General features: G+C 46.8%; 1 protein-coding gene across 2 annotated transcripts in view; it reads right to left on the bottom strand.

Moving 5' to 3' along the window:
* Positions 1 to 9,196, bottom strand: part of INTS14 (integrator complex subunit 14) — a 30,270-nt gene extending 21,074 nt beyond the window's left edge. The window contains exons 1-4 of one of the 2 annotated variants that reach the window (XM_040414283.1): positions 9,107 to 9,196; positions 5,674 to 5,930; positions 4,585 to 4,692; positions 3,108 to 3,263 (exon numbers count right to left, since the gene is read on the bottom strand). In XM_040414283.1, the coding sequence (XP_040270217.1) occupies positions 3,108 to 3,263; positions 4,585 to 4,692; positions 5,674 to 5,895 (486 nt within the window). In that variant the 5' untranslated portion in view covers positions 5,896 to 5,930; positions 9,107 to 9,196. Of the gene's footprint in view, positions 1 to 3,107; positions 3,264 to 4,584; positions 4,693 to 5,673; positions 5,931 to 9,014; positions 9,083 to 9,106 lie in introns of those variants that run through there. The other variant, XM_040414284.1, reaches the window with a different exon arrangement.
* Positions 9,197 to 17,417: the final 8,221 nt, after the last annotated feature.

Here is a 17,417-nt window from a genome sequence, read left to right on the forward strand (position 1 = left end):
ACCCCCAATGTAAGTCAATGGCGACGGATCCGTTTTCTCTGCCACAATAGAAAACGGATCCGTCCTCCATTGACTTTCAATGGAGTTCATGACGGATCCGTCTTGGGTATGTTAAAGGTAATACAACCGGATCCGTTCACAACAGATGCAGACGGTTGTATTATCAGTAACAGATCCAGCAAAAACGCTATGTTCAGGGGGTCTTTCTACCAACCCCCCCCAAACACATACAGCCAGACCTGTTGAGGGAAGCATAATTAACTCAGTTCATGTGGCTGCTGCAACCAATAACTGGCTGCAATGGTCACATGTTCCATGTGCGCACATCACTGGGTCATGTGATGCAAGGGGGAGACGCTGCTGCAGCAGCCACATGACCTGCATCACACAGGAAGTTGACATGTGAAGATCAGAGGGAGGCAAAGTCAGTTTTTAGTCACAATTTTAATTTGCATATTACCCCCAGTGCTTCTGCATTCAAGTGTTTGCTAGAGAACACGCAATGCCATTAATGATGTAACAGAAAGTTCCTGTGCAGATGAGGCACAAAGTCATCTTCCCTGCATGTCTGAGGGTCAGTGCTCCAGACTAAAAAAAATACCTAGTAGCCATTGGCTCCTGAACTGAAAAATTTAGGAGCCAAATTAAATTTTTAGTCGCCAAATCGAAACCCAATGAAAATTTTGGCATCATGACAACGCTACGCCGATCAGAAAAAAAACGCGTGCATTTCGCATTTTATGAAACGTTCGGCCCATAATAGAACAGTCCTATCCTATTTTTTGGGGTGACAAGGTGACTAAAAAATGGCGAATCGCATGGTATTTATTTCTGTTACGGCGCTCACCGCATAGGAGATATTTTTTAATAATTTAATAGTTTAATAGGACGCAGCGCTATGCAATATGTTTGTTTATTTATTGTTTATATATTTTATATGTAAAATTGGGAAAGGGGGGATTTAAACTTCATATTTTAGGGTACTTTCACACTAGCGTTTTTGTTTTCCGGCATAGAGTTCCGTCACAGGGACTCTATACCGGAAAATAAGGCCTCTTTCACACTTGCGTTGTTGGGATCTGGCGTGCACTTCCGTTGCCGGAGGTGCCCGCCGGATCCGGAAAACCGCAAGTGTACTGAAAGTATTTGAAGACGGAACAGTCTTCCAAATGCTTTCAGTGTTACTATGGCACCCAGGACGCTATTAAAGTCCTGGTTGCCATAGTAGGAGCGGGGATCGGGGGAGCGGTATACTTACAGTCCGTGCGGCTCCCGGGGCGCTCCAGAATGACGTTAGAGCGCCCCATGAGCATGGATGACGTGATCCATGCGATCACATGATCCATGCGCTTGGGGCGCCCTGACGTCACTCTGGAGCGCCCGGGGAGCCGCACGGAAGGTAAGTACACTGCTCCCCCGCTCCCCACTACACTTTACCATGGCTGCCAGGACTTTAGCGTCCCGGCAGCCATGGTAACCATTCAGAAAAAGCTAAATGTCGGGTCAGGCAATGCGCCGAAACGACGTTTAGCTTAAGGCCGGATCCGGATCAATGCCTTTCAATGGGCATTAATTCCGGATCCGGCCTTGCGGCAAGTGTTCCGGATTTTTGGCCGGAGCAAAAAGACATCCTGATGCATCCTGAACGGATTTCTCTCCATTCAGAATGCATTAGGATAATCCTGATCAGGATTCTTCCGGCATAGAGCCCCGACGACGGAACTCTATGCCGGAAGACAAGAACGCATGTGTGAAAGAGCCCTAACTGATCAGGTATATCCCCATGCATTCTGAATGGAGAGCAATCCGTTCAGGATGCATCAGGATGTCTTCAGTTCAGTCATTTTGACTGATCAGGCAAAAGATAAAACCGTAGCATGCTACGGTTTTATCTCCGGCGAAAAAAAACTGAAGATTTGCCGGAATGTCGGATCCAGCATTTTTCCCCATAGGAATGTATTAGTGCCGGATCCGGCATTCAAAAAAGATAAAAGACGGATCCGTCTGTCCGCATGACAAGCAGAGAGACGGATTCGTTCTTGCAATGCATTTGTGAGATGGATCCTGGATCCGCATCCGGATGCGTCTCACAAATGCTTTCAGTCATATCCAATCCAGATGGGCGGATCCGGCAGGTAGTTCCGACGACGGAACCAATGTTTATTATACTGGGGTGTTGGGGGGGCACTGCACCACCAATAAAGATAACTGACCTGTTAATACAAATACAGGAGGCGGGTGCCGGAATCAAATAGCCGGCACCCGACCTCTATGAAAGGGAGCTGCGATCCGCTGCAGTTAACCCCTCAGGTACCGCACCTGAGGGGTTAACTCTAGCGGATCGCAGCTCCCTTTCATAGAGGTCGGGTGCCGGCTATTTGATTCCGGCACCCGTCTCCTGTATTTGTATTAACAGGTCAGTTATCTTCATTAGTTGTGCAGTGGCCACAGCCCCTCCCCTCCTCCTCCCGTCTCTCTTATTATTGGCGGCGGCAGCAGCACAGGGGAGAGGGAGAGACTCCTTCTCCACTGCGCTGCTGAGAAGAACATCGGCGGCGGGGCAAAGAACTATCATCTCCTGTGCCACGCCGCTGTATTCAACTGCAGAGCTGTGGCGGCAGGTCTAGTCGGAAATGGCAACAAGACTAAAAAGTCTTGTCGTCATTTGTAAATTCTAAGACGCATTGGTGACCATTTTGTTCGCCATCTGGAACCCGGAGGTTGATCAAATGGACTGACCATCAGATCACCATTATCCGTGATCTGCACACGGGGACAGCAGAGACAGCATCAATCTGATCTTTGGGGCACTCAAACCTACCTTTCTTTGTGCACAAAGTTCTGCACGTGGATGATAATCTCCCAGAGGCTGCGTTTAAAGTTAAGGAGGGGGGTGATACATGTAAATACTAAAATAGGGTTTTTCAGCGCTATAGGAAAGTGATACCTTATAAAATTATTTGGCATTATTATGTCATTTGGGGTAAACCTTATACATTGAACTACCAAGGTGTGAAAGTCTGCTCTGAGCCTGTTCCCAAAAGTGAGAGGGTTAATAAGGCAGAGGTGCTTCTCATACAAACCACGGAAAGATTTCATTTGCTCACCTCTTCTAGATTCGCCATGCACATAACGTAAAGTTTGGAAGGGAAAGGGAATGGCAGAGGGAATCGGTTGCTGTCACTGCGCTGGCTCAAAGATGACAGGGAGTTGTGAAGAGAGCCCCTTCCGATGCCCAGACATCCATCTGTGACCAGTACAACCTGATACAGGGGAGATGGGGAAGTCATTGGAAGTCAATGCAAAGCAAGAACACCATCTGTATTGTTAATCGTAGAAACATCAATTAGTTCAGGGGTCCGGGTGGTAAGGGAACGGATGCCGATTTGTCTTTGTGAATATGTTCAGAATACCATTTCAATACACTGGATGCATAAATGCAGTGGTAAAATCCACGGATCAGCAACCTCAAGCACTCCACCGACTACGACTCCCAGCATACACGCTTGCTTGACTGCTCTCGGAACTCCCATAGCAATGAGTGAAGAATGCTAGGAGTTGTAGTTTTACAACAGCTGGAGGTTGCAGACTCCTGGTATAAGCCTAAGTGCTATACATAAACCAATGAGGTTCAACATCTAAAAAGTAGGAATATTTTGTATGCAAAAGTGGTATATTCTTTCTTCTGCTTTTTTTCCCCCTCTTTACTTTTACACTTGCGGCAGAGTGATCCGGCAAGCAGTTCCGTCGCCGGAACTGTCTGCCGGATCAGGCAGTCTGCATGCAAACGGACAGCATTTGTAGACGGATCCGGATGCATCTCACAAATGCATTGCAAGAACGGATTTGTCTGTCCGTGTGTCATAAGGACAAACAGATCCGTTTCTATATTTTTTTTTTTCCACATTTTTAAAGGTCTGCGCATGCGCAGACCGGAAGGACGGATCCAGCATTGTGGTATTTTGAATACATTCCTATGGAAAAAATTGCCGGCTCCGGCATTCAGGCAAGTGTTCAGTTTTTTGGGCCGGAGAGAAAACTGCAGCATGCTGCAGTATTTTCTCCGTCCTAAAACGTCAAAATGACTGAACTGAAGACATCCTGATGCATCCTTTACGGATTGCTCTCCATTCAGAATGCATGGGGATGAAACTGATCAGTTCTTTTCTGGTATTGAGCCCCTAGGACGGATCTCTATGCTGGAAAAGAAAAGCGCTAATGTGAAAGTACCCTAAGACCGGCTGCAACTATCACATAGTCTTAACGAAGAAAAACCTCAGCACTTCTCCAGTTCAAGCAATTATGTGCGACATTTTAACTTCAACCAAGTCTTTATCAAGCCCTGAGGAAGACATACTTGAAGTTGAGATGTCGCTATGTTTTGTGCTGGTTATTGAATAAACCACTTAATTGCTTGATTTGGAGGAGTGCTGCGGTTTTTCTTCTCTACGTGTTCTGGGATTCCAAGCCAGGACCTGACACTGCGTGTACCAAGTATTTTTTTTTCCGGCAATGCCCAAACTTAGGCGTTCGGATCTGTGAATTTTCTCATAGTCTAAACGAAGTGATACTTATTCTAATGACCTGGCAAGGAATAGAGGCCCCCCATTCTTGTTGGACCACACTGGACACTCCTTGCAGTGCTGACTCTAAGCAGGTCTTGTCATAATCATCGATGTTACTCAAAGCTTCCTGTAAAAAAAAAAAAAAAATATTAAAAACCGACCCTGTCACAAGAGAAACACTAAAGCCACTAAAAAATGTTTTTTTTAAAAAGTGCAAAATGGCATCAAATGGACCAATGATCAGGATGAATACATGAGCAAATACTCTAATACTATTATTACTCTGCCCTGTTAGAATGCCTTCGCCACATCGTAGAAAAATCCACCAGAAAATACATAGGTGCAGATTTTTTTTTACAAAAGTTCAGATTTTGTTGCAGATTTCTGTGCGGGTTACATCCCCCATTGAAATGAATGGAGACCTTCTGCTTTGGAAAATCCTCAAAACATAATGATATAGGCTAGGGCTACACGACGACATTTGTCGCAGTGATGTCGCGCAACATATGTTATAATGCTAGTCTATCGTGTTGCACTGCGACATGACAGATGCAAAAAAACAATCCAAGATGGATTTTTGCGCGACACCATAGACTAGCATTATAAAATAAGTCACGTGACAGCTGTGCGACAAGAATTTGTACCCTATATGTCACGCGACACATGTGCCCGTGTAGCCCTAGCCTTACCCAGCAGAATGTTATTCCACAGAGGAGCAGAGGGCAGGAATTGCCACTTTTCAACCCCTTAGGAAGTCTTCATGCTGCGTATTTCTGGCAGATTTTTCTGCCACATGTGAAGGCACCCTGACGCTGTGTGCGTTAATCCAGCATAACGGTATATTCACACGCTGCAGATTTGTGTGCAGAAATCTGCACCAAAACATGCACAGAAATCCGCACTATTTTTTGGCCACGGAAGGGCTTCTGAGTGTTTCCGTGGGCTTCCGATCCGTGGCTCCGCATTACGATAGGACATGTCCTATCTTTTGACATATCTTGCAGACCACAGACCCATTCAAGTCAATGGGATGTTTGCGCTCCGCAACATGGACACGACGGCCATGTGATCAAAACAAGGTAGCCGTCTGCTCTCCCTGGTAACATACCTGAAGGGTGTTGTAGTCCCTGGTGAACGGTACCACCAGCTCCCACAATGAAGAGAAGACCACTAATGCAGTGAACTCCAGCTTGTAGTTGGTTGCCATGTGCTCAAAGAGCATAGTGAGGCCATGGGCTGCCAAATGCTTGCGCTGGAAGTCCTCTGTCCCTTCCACAGGGACCGGCCTGGTCATGGAGAGGGAGACGTCCATCACCACCACTGTGGGCATTGTGACTAATGTTCCAGAAAAACTTAGTAGGGATGCTAGGTGCAAATAGGAAAAAAAGTTAACAGTTAAAGGGGTTCTCCCACATACGTGAAGCGCTTTTTTTTTTAACTCTCTGGATAAAGTTTTTCCCTTTCTGTGGGAAGGTAGCTCATCAAGCACTTGCATCTTCCAGGATGCATTCCAATTAGCCCATCTTAAACCCCTTTCCTTACACAGAACATGGTCCCTTAGATGTGGCCCCAGAGATGCATAGGATATGCAATGCTCCCAAAATCTCCTTCTCCGCACTCGGGAGTGCAGTCCAGTTCTATATATTAGTAATCAGATGAGCGAAGCGAGCTTCAGATGCTACTAAACAAAAAAAATAAAAATAAATTGGCATATTACTGTACGGAGATTCGTCTCCATATAGGATTAGAATGTATGGGCTCCGATGAGCCAAAGTAAGCTATTCACAAAGTCTTGCGTGACTTCGTGAATAATGGACCGCCTTATCGGAGCCCATACATTCTAATGCTGTACGGAGAAGGATCTCGCTAAAATTCTGAAGAAAGGAAGAATTAATGAAAGCTGTCAGATCACTACACCTGCACTGAGAGAAGGGTGAGGGTGCAGCAGAAGGTGGATCAGAAGAACAGACAGCAGGGGGCGCTACCAGTGAGGAAAATGCCATGTACATTAAATCCTGAACAATATCTTTATTGCAATAATTCTTCATTTGAAATAAATATTCCAAACTTTGTAACTTATTGGCTCCGAAATGAAAGGGGAGCCCAGAGCTCTTATTTCAGCTGCAGGGAGGCCAATCCATTGAAGAGGACGCCAGGGTACAGGGCCCTGCCGATAACATCTACCATGACATCTAAACTGTCCATTGAATTGCAGGGAAAAATTCCCTCCAAGAGGCTGTTCACATGACGTTTTACTTCCCTGAAAATGAACTTATGCCTCGTCAGTTCCATTCATTTTAACAGGATTGTCCAAGTGAGGAAAAGGAGTACAAAAAACATAACCCAATCACCAGTCCTCCGCTGCACCCGTTCTGGCGATGCTAAGGGCTCATTCACATTACCGCAGTCTGCAATATATGGGCACCAGCCGTGTGAATCCCATATTGAGGTGAAGACCCATTGACTTGAATGGGTCCACGATCTGCAAGATACGGAAAAAGACAGGACATCTATCTTTTGCGGTGCAGAGACGCTGACCCGAAAGCGCTTCCGAGTGTTTCTGTGGGATTCCGATCCGTGCCTCCGCTCTGCAAAAGAGAGCAGATGTCCTATCTTTTGCCGTATCTTGCGGATCGTGGACCCATTCAAGTCAATTGGTTCGCACTGCAATACGAGATTCACACGGTGACCATATGGTAATGTGAATGGGTCCTAATCCCTCTCAGCCAATGATAGGCTACAGCGGTGAAACATCTCAGATAGGGCTGCAGTAAACGATTATTTTAGTAATCAAGTATTCTATCGATTATTTTTTACGATTAATCGAGTAATCTAATAAGAAAAAATTAATAGACTGTTTTCCTTTTTAAAAACTCATAAGACCCCCTGCCATTAGTTCCCAACACCCTTCGTTTCCCCCTGTGTGATCAGACAAAGTGCATCAGTTCCCCCCAGTGCCATCAGCTCCGTTCCCCCAGTGCCTTCAGCTTTCCCCCCGTGCCATTAGCTCTCCCCCACCCCATAGCCATCAGCTCTACTCCCCCAGTGCCATCATCTGTCCCCCCATTGTGCCATCATCTGTCCCCCCATTGTGCCATCAGCTTTACTCCCCACACTGTGCCATCAGCTTTACCCCCCCCCCCCCCCCGTGCCATAGTCTCTGCTGCCCTGCTCCTCCTGACTCCCGGATTGCAGAGCATTATTGGTTGCTAGGACGCTGTGCACTCCGGGCGCCCGGCCGCCACCCCCTCGGTTTTACCAACTTACCTTTCCAGCAGGGGCGCCGCCGACACTCCATCGTTCCGAGCTGCGCCTGACGTCACACAGCGTGTCAGGTCACGGGGTGCGTACGTCAGGAGGTCAAAGCAGCGCGGGACCATGGACGTGCTTTGAAGTGCGAAGTGTCCGGACGCCCCCTGCTGGAAAGGTGAGTATTCCAAGCGCAGCGGGAGACCACGGAGCAGGAGTAATAGCAAGCGCTTCACTCACGCTCCGTGGTCACATGACACAAACGAATCTTCGATGCAAAAAATTAGCATCGAGGATTTTTTTGTGTCGAATTACTCGATTGAGTTGAGTAATCGTTTCAGCCCTAATCTCAGACAGTAATTGCACCTCTGATCCATTTACACCAACAGATCTGACAGATTTTCTGACCAATCATTAGTCAGATGGCCACACAGATCTTTTGTTTTACACACCAACTATTGGTCTGATAGGACAGAAATTGGTCAGATATTCTGTTATCGATGCAGATTGGAAACGTATCAGCAAAGTGTATGATATAAGACAAATCTAATGTGCACTTTGCTTCTTCGTTCCATGAACTGCCCTACCAGATCTGCGGGAAATCCCTACCAAAAACTGCAAGTATGGGCTCACGCACACGACTATTTTTGCTTTGCGGGAATGGCTGGCCCCTAATAGAACAGTCCTATCCTTGTCCGCAATGTGGACAATAATAGGACACGTTTTTTTTTTTTTGCAGAACAGACATACGGACACGGATCGCACACTGAGTCATTTCCGTTTTTTGCAGCTTCAACTAAGTTAATGGTTCCGCATATGCGTGTAAGAGCGCCAGGTGCCCCCGTGTAAGTGCGCCAGGTGCCCCCGTGTAAGTGCGCCAGGTGCCCCCGTGTAAGTGCGCCAGGTGCCCCCGTGTAAGAGCGCCAGGTGCCCCCGTGTAAGAGCGCCAGGTGCCCCCGTGTAAGAGCGCCAGGTGCCCCCGTGTAAGTGCGCCAGGTGCCCCCGTGTAAGAGCGCCAGGTGCCCCCGTGTAAGTGCGCCAGGTGCCCCCGTGTTAGAGCGCCAGGTGCCCCCGTGTAAGAGCGCCAGGTGCCCCCGTGTAAGAGCGCCAGGTGCCCCCGTGTAAGAGCGCCAGGTGCCCCGGTGTAAGTGTAAGAGCGCCATGTTATCAAGTGATGCACTTGCTTCATCAGGCAGATACTTTTTAAACTAACGTGGAACTACTGCTCCCAGCATGCCTCCGCCCGCTGCCAGGGCATTCTGGGACTTGTAATGCGCCCGCCCCTCACTCACCTCCGCACTCTCCTCCTGCCCCGGCTCACACCAAGCCCGGTAGGATTTTAGCCGCCCTCCGTCAGCTGTGCATCAGTAAATGCGTCCCCCTGTGAAACACGCGCTCTGAAACAGCGTTCCAGCCCTCCGAGCCTTGCGGTTCCTGAGCGGCTGCTGTCAGTACTGCTGTCAGAGGCGGCAGGGACTCCGTGCGGTTATGTGACTGGAAGTCTGCGTCTGGTGGAATAGAATATAAAATAATCTTCCTCCCCATCGCACTGAAAGGGTTACTCCCATGGTTGGCAAGGATTGTATCTATAGGCCCTGATGCACACCAATGTGGATTTTGTCTGCATCTAATCCGCTTTTTGTGGGTGGGATGCGGACCCATTCACTTCAATGGGGCTGTAAAAGATGCAGACAGCTTATCGCGTGCGGTCTGCATCCAATTGTCTGTCCGCCGCCTGGCAAAACATAGAACATGTCCTATTCTTGTCCGTATCAGGCATCATGCCCCAATGCAGGGCAACATCCGTGCGGATTCTGCAGACGGATCCAGAGACATTTCACTTGAATGGGTCCGCGATCCGTCCGCACCGCAAAAAGATACTGCATGCACTACTATTGTGTGGAGCAGCGGCACGGACAGGAAGCCCATGAAGCACTCCGTGGTGCTTCTGTGGGGTTCCGTGCCTTTCAGATTGTGGACCTATTCAAGTGAATTGGTCCGCATCCGTGATGCGGGATGTAAGCGGCCGGTGCCCGCATATTAGAGACCTGCTGTTTGCATGCCGCAATACGGGCACGGCTGGGCAATGGCCGTGTGCATGAGGCCTTATGAGCAAGGATAGGACAGTACTGGCTCATCGCGGATCCCCAAAACATGGATTCCGCCACGTACATTCCGCATTTTGATAAACAAAACCTCCTGCCCTGTAGGACGCAAAACAGACAGGAACAGGATATGTTCCATTTTTTGGGCGGGGCCACAGAATTTGACCTAACACCCCATTCTTTATATATTCCAGCTCAGTGGAGAGGTGGGTGCGCTGGGAGCAAGACGGGGGCTTCATGGCGACTTTGGGACCACAGTTTGCTGTTTAGCACTACAGTACCTGTATCCTAAGTAATGTAAAAGAACGGGGGTCACGTTGCAGCCTACAAGTTGTCACAACCCAAGCATTGTAACTGACAGGACACAGCTGTGACAACTCATGGATCGCAACACGACCCCAGTAAGGGCAGGTTCACATCAACTGTGGACAGGACTTTCTTTTCCGTCCTGGATCACGGAAACCAGGCGGATCCGTTACGCTTGCCCATAGACCTCTATTATAGCGGATCAAAACGGAAGGCCTCTAAAGGTTTCTGTTTTAAACTCTGTCATTTTCCGTTATAACCATGTTATAACGGAAAGCAATAACGGCATTCAAAATGCTGATGTGAACCCAACTTACATCACTTGTGATATAGGCAGTTCTAAGTAGCTTGTCAAAGTTAAAGGGGTTGTCCACAGAAAAGGTCATCAGATTGGTAGGGTCCGATTCCCGGCACCCCCATGATCAACTGGTTGAAGAGACCAGCTCCATGAGCTCTGCGGCCTCTTTCTAGGTCAGTGACGTCACGTTCATTGGTCACATGGTCTAGGCGCAGTCTCATGAGCTGGGCTAAACTGCAATACCAGTCTCAGCCACTATACAATGCATGTCACTGTGCTTGCTATGCGGAGCACCACGGTCTCTTCGAACAGCTGATTGGCAGGGGTAATGGGTGTCGGACCCCCGCCGATCAGATACTGATGACCTATCCAGAGAATAGGTCATCAGTATATAACACTCCGAAAACCCCTTTAATGTGTAGCCCCAGGTTTATTGAAATAATTGAGCACTGTGTTTAACCCCTAATGGGAATACCTCTTCAAAGTGCCCCTGTACTTGAAAACAAATTTGATATGTCATAGCAACATATCAAAGGTTTTGACTGGTGGGGTCCAAGTGCTGAGACTAGGGATGAGCGAATCGACTTCGGATGAAACTTCGTTCTAATACTGTACGGAGCAGGAGCCCGTACAGTATTAGAATGTATTGGCTCCAATGATCCAAAGTTATTGCTTCGCAAAGTATCAGGACTTTGGAATCGAACCCGAGTTCAGGAAATGGTTTTTTACAATACAAATTAATTTATGAAGTTATTACCCGAAGTCTCGAGAGACTTCGCAAAGCAATTACTTCGGCTCATCGGAGCCAATACATTCTCCTGCTCCGTACAGTATTAGAACGAAGTTTTATGCGAATAACATCCGAAGTCGATTCGCTCATCCCTAGCTGGGACCCCCGTCGTTCTCCAGAATGAAGAGAGAAAAGCGCCCACATATCGCACTCTCTCTCCTCACCGAAGTTGAAGGCCTCAATAGAAAGTCTATGGGCCCATCTCGATTCCATCTCATGCATGAAGGAGCGAGAGGGTGGGGGTCTCAGCGCTCAGACCCCAACCGATCAAAACCTTTTATATGTCCCTATGACTTATCATAAGTATTTTCTTGGTGCAGGGACACGACTGTCGTTTTGGTCTGAGTCCCATCTGCATTTCTATGACACTGCAAAAAAATTAAAAAAATGTGGAGAACAACCGAGTGTCATCCGCGTGTCCACAGGTGTGTAAAAAATGTCTTCAAACACACAAAACGTTTGACAAACCTAGACCTCTCCATCCCTCCCACATCCAGCAGCTTCTCTCCGGGGAGTAAGGGAAGTGCAGTGTTCCTGTATAATCTCCTTAATGCTGCAGGTATTAGTGTGGATTGGACGCTGCGCGTGTCCTTCATACCTGACCCTCGGCAGACTTGAGCTGGTGCAGATTTGCCGGTGATGGGGACACTTATGTTGCCTTCCCCCTAGTCCACCTTTCCTCACTTGGCATCATGTGCCCTGAAGACTAAGGGGGCGAATGCTTCCCTCATACCGCTCTCTTCAGGTAGGTTCCAGATGTTGTAATGAGTAGACACAACATGACTAATGAGCGGGACTAGATGTTTGTCATGTGTTTTTTACATTGTTACATATGTTATATCCATTACATGTAATGTGTGTAATCTTTTGTATAGCATCATGAGGTCATATGAACATTACACAATTGATTTATTATCACTTTATATAGATTTGGGCTGAGCTGAGCCTGCTAATATAATAGACACGGCTACATTTGTCTTTTGGGGTTACTTTTATTATTGTACTTTTTTTTTTCAAGACAGTTTTTATTCTTTTATGGCTTTTTTTTATATTTCTTCTGTAAATATTGTTTTATCTCTTTTAAACCGATGTGAATTTCAACGCTCATTGCTAGAATTTCAGCAAAGCTCAACAGAAAGCTTCTGTTCATTGTCTGTGAAGGTTCTCATTCATCAAGGTCCTGGTGTATCAGTAGTAATCAATCAGAATAAGTCTAGTTGCCCTGACTTATTACTTATGTCCATTGCTTCAAAACTGCGTGTGTGATACCAATCTACATGGCATCACAAATGTGGCTCCACTGATCTTTGGAATCGTGAAGATCTTAAGGAGCAGAATGCTGAGCTGGCACACTACAGATATCACAGCTAGTGGGATACATTGCATTACCCAAATTTAGTTTAGAAAAAAAAAAGAAATAAAATAGTAGCTAATGTAATGAGGCTTTTCCACAGGACTGTTGATAATATCTGCTTGCTGGGGGCCACTTCTGAGACCTCCACCCAGGGCCGGTGCAAGGACTTTTGCCAATACAAGCGAAGCTCATCTGGCCATGGTCCCGTCTGCAGCAGCTGGCTTCTCCTCTGTGTGGTCCTGGTATCTTCTCTCTGCTTCAGACAATCGCTGGTTTGAGGACCATATTTTTCGCCCTCTAAGACGCACCTAGGGTTTAGAGGAGGATAATAAGAAAAAAATATTTTCCATTACACCTCAGGTCAGACCAGCAATCAGACCCCCAATGTTAATCAGACCTCAGATCAGACCCCCATGTCAGACATCAGTCCCCATCCATCAGCCCCCCATGTTAGCCATCATGCCCCCATGTCAGCCATCATGACCCCATGTCAGCTATTAGCCCCCCATGTCAGCCATTAGCCCCCCATGTCAGCCATAAGCCCCCATCCATCAGCCCCCCATCTAAGCCATCATGCCCCCATGTAAGCCATCAGCCCCCCATGTCACATTTCTCCCCCTCCATGTCAAATTACCCCTCTATGTCACATCAGCCCATGTCCCATTTCCCCCCTCCATGTCCCATTTCTCCCCCTCCTTTTTACATAATCCCCTCTGTCACATCACCCCCGTGTCATATTTCTCCCTCCATGTCATATTTCTCCCCCTCAATGTCACATTTCTCCCCCTCCATGTCACATTTCTCCCTCTCCTTTTTACATAATCCCCTCTGTCACATTTCTCCCCCCATGTCACATTTCTCCCCCTCAATGTCACATTTTTCCCTCTCAAGGCCTCAATGTCACATTTCTCCCCCTCCTTGTCATATTTCTCCCCCTTTAAACCATGTCACATCCCCCCCTTCGTGTCACATCATGATCACATCATTACCCCCTAGTGTGTCACATTTCAGTCCCCCCCCATGGCCCTGGCCCCATCCCCATGTCACAGGCTACAGACATTGTCCCCCCTCCCATCATGTCACAGTCACAATCCCCCCCTCCATTTATGATTGTTGTTTGTGTAATAATTTTTTTAAAACACTTCTATGCCGTGCGCTCTGGCGCTAGTGCGCTCATCAGTGACCACCTACCCACCTGTCCTGCTGCTACGGCAATCTGGCTGTGTGTGAGTCAGACTCAAAGACACAGTCAGCTCCAGTCCCTGCTGCCGCCGCCGCCACTGCGACACTCACCCGCCCCTGGCCTGACCCCATGACCGTTTTGCCGTGCTGCCAGGCCCGTTTCGCTCTGTGAGTGAGGTCCGGGGCCGCACGGCGCATGCAGGCTGGGGCGGGCAGCCAGCGGCGCTGCGATACAACTCACAAGTAAGTGATAAAAAAAAAGAAGGTTCATTTTTCCGCCCTCCCCCAGGGTGCGCCCTAAGGCAGCCGCTTGGTCTGCCTTATGGTAGCACCGGCCCTGCCTCCACCGATAACTAGAATAGTGGTTTCAAGTCCCCAATTGTTCTGAATGAGTTTGTATGGAGTGGCAGACCAGCATGTGTGGTACAGCACTTGGCTGTTGCCGTCAGCCCCCATAGACATCGAATGGAGCGTCAAAGCTCATTTGTTGCTGAATTCAAACGCCTTTGGGGCACAGGACTCAATTCTATTTATCAGTGATGGTCTTAACGGTAATAAAAGTAATTGTGGAAATCCCCTTTAACTTCTTCAAGACTGCTACAGTACATAGCCACTGCGTTAATGTCCATATGTATATAGCAGACACACAGGGTTAAGGTCAGCGATCGGCAATAACGCTGATCACGGACATTTAACTCCTCAGATGCCATCGTCACCACTGCATCTGAAGCGGCTTTCCCAGGGAGCGCTGAACTCCCAGGACCTGAGCAGCTCCCCATGTAGTGATTGGGGGAGCCGTTGGTTGTATGTAAAAGTCCTCATCTCTCTGAAGAAACCAGGGCTTTTACATCTGTAGTTCCTACGGAGCCCTGTAGGTGGCAGATCTCCATAAGAACCTAGCAGATCTGCAATGAATTGCAATAGCAATTCATTGCAACATATTGTAGACGCAATCTAATGATTGTAGACGCAATCTAATGATTGCTTATTATAGTCATCAAGAGCAACTGAAAAAAAGTTAAAAAAAATATAAAAATTCAAACCACTCCCCTTTCCCCATAATTAAAATAAACAATAAAAAATAAACATTATAGCCATCGCTGCATCTCAAAATGCCTGTACTATTAAAATCTAAAAAAAATTATCCTGTAGGGAGAAGGGCGTAACAAAAATAAGAATGTCCATTTTTTTTCATCACTTCACCTCCCAACAATTTTTTTTAATAAAAAGTGGTCAAAAAGTCCAAATATTATCAATAAAAACTACAGATCGCCCTGCAAAAAATGAGCCCTTACACAGCTCCATAGACGTAACTATAAAAAAGTTATGGGGGTCAGAATATGGCGATGAAAAGAAAATGCTGTATTAAAATGTCCTTTTTAGGATCCCAGGTTAGGGTGTGAGCCCTTTTGATCATGGCCATGGCAGTCAAAAATTCAATAGGATCAGAGCTTCCTCCGACATGACTATACAGTAGGGGCCTGCTCTAGGAACTGGAGCACTTTGGGAGTCACTAACCCCCCCCCCCCTCTACTGGGGCAACACCAAAATAAGTCACTGTAGACCATGGACCTGCAATCCAGCGGGAGGTCGATAAGGGGTTAATAAAATCAGTTTTCTCAATAAATTAATTCAATTTCTTTCAGAAAAATACAGACTAAAGTTCAAAATCAGTAATGAGCAACACCCAGGGTATACTCCCTACATAGGCATCGGGGCAGTTCTCTAGGGCCCATGGCCAGAGGTGGCCTATGGTCATTAGCCAGGAACAACACACTTTGAAGAGGTTGTCCCATCTCACTGTTTCAACGGCAAGAGAATTACGGGAGCAGGATAGCTTGTTCTGCTATGCTGTGTGCGTAGTTCTGATTCTCTACAATTCGTTGCAGCCCGCTAGGATGACTTCTTTCAGACATATCTCATCTTTGCAGAGTTTGCCACACAGACATCTTGGATTCCTTCATCATCCTCCCTACCTTATCAACACAAACTCCTCATCCTGCTGCCCCAACATGCCAGTCTTGATAAATCACAGCCCTAAGGCTTAGTTACCAAATAGTACCATTAACTATGAACATGCCAATACAACAATCTAGTTCATAGTTTTTCTGTCTAACATAAGCCGATTTTTATTACCTGAAAATATAGCTATTAAAACTACCAATTACCAAGAACCTAAATCCAACAGAACTTATCTTTATGTGTAAGACTTCAGTAAAGTCGAGCTAAAATGAGTGGTTTTCTGTATCATAGTCCGATTGATGAAATCTCAGTTTTATGAAGAATATATCTTACAATGCTGCTATGAAAATCTTCATGGTTGCAGACAAATCCTATGTGGTAACTGATCCTGGAGTCACTTCAGTCTGCCCCATGGTGGGATTGGTTCACTAGAGTACAAGAGGATCCTTTTTTGGGACCAGGCTGTAACACAATAATGGTCTCCTAAGGTCCAGTAGGAAACAGCCCCATTTGCAGCTGGTCTCAGGTCTTTTTTATAAGTTGATTCAGAAATAACACATTAGACCTTATTGCTATGTCCTGTGTGTACAATGATAAGAAAAAAAGCTGTATCATGCAATTAACCCCTTCCCGACCAGCGCCGTAATAGTACAGTGCAGCGGGACGTGACTTGCCGCCCAGCACAGTACTATTACGGCGCGCTGATCGGGCGGGTGCAGGAGCTGCCCGATCAGCTGCAGGGGACCGGCTGTTCCCGTTAGTCGGACTGCTGCTGTATGCGCCGGCATCGGTGAAAACACAGATGCCGTCGCATTAACCCCTTCTATGCCGCGGTCAGCGCTGACCGCACCATAGAAGGGGTTGGCTGCGGGTGAGGGAGCCCATCCTGTCCCCGCGCTGCTGTGGCGGGGACCCGTTGGGTGAGAAGGCACAACACAGCATCTGCACCTGCTTTCTACGGGTGCCCAGGAGATCCAGCCCCAGGCTGGGTCTCCTAGGCAACCTGTTAGTGTATTACTCTGTGTAATACACTAACAGGCAATGCATTACAATACAGATGTATTGTAATGCATTGCAGAGAGGATCAGACCCCCAAAAGTTAAAGTCAGAAATAAAGTTAAAAAAAAGTGTTTTTAATAAACAAAAGTTTAGTGAAAATAGAAAAACGCCCCTTTGCCCCTGATTTTATAATAAAAAATGTAAAAAAAAATTTTTAAAACACACCGTACAGGTATCGTCGCGTCCGTAATGACCGGCTCTATGAATATATCACATGATCCACCCCGTCCAATAAACACCATAAAAAAATAAAAACTGTCAAAAAAAGCCATTTTTGTCACCTTACATCACAAAAATTTCAACACCAAGCGATCAAAAATGCGTATGCCCCCCAAAATAGTACCAATCAAACCGTCACCTCATCCGACAAAAAATGAAACCCTACCTAAGACAATTGGTCAAAAAATAAAAAAGCTATGGCTCTCAGACTATGGATACAGTAAAACATAATTTTTGGGGTTTCAAAAATGCTATTTTTGTGTAAAACTTAAATAAATAAGAAAAAGTATACATACAGTATTAGGTATTGCCACGTCCGTAACGATTT

This window comes from Bufo bufo, chromosome 1 (assembly GCF_905171765.1).
Source record: "Bufo bufo chromosome 1, aBufBuf1.1, whole genome shotgun sequence".
NCBI classification, from domain to species: Eukaryota; Metazoa; Chordata; class Amphibia; order Anura; family Bufonidae; genus Bufo; species Bufo bufo.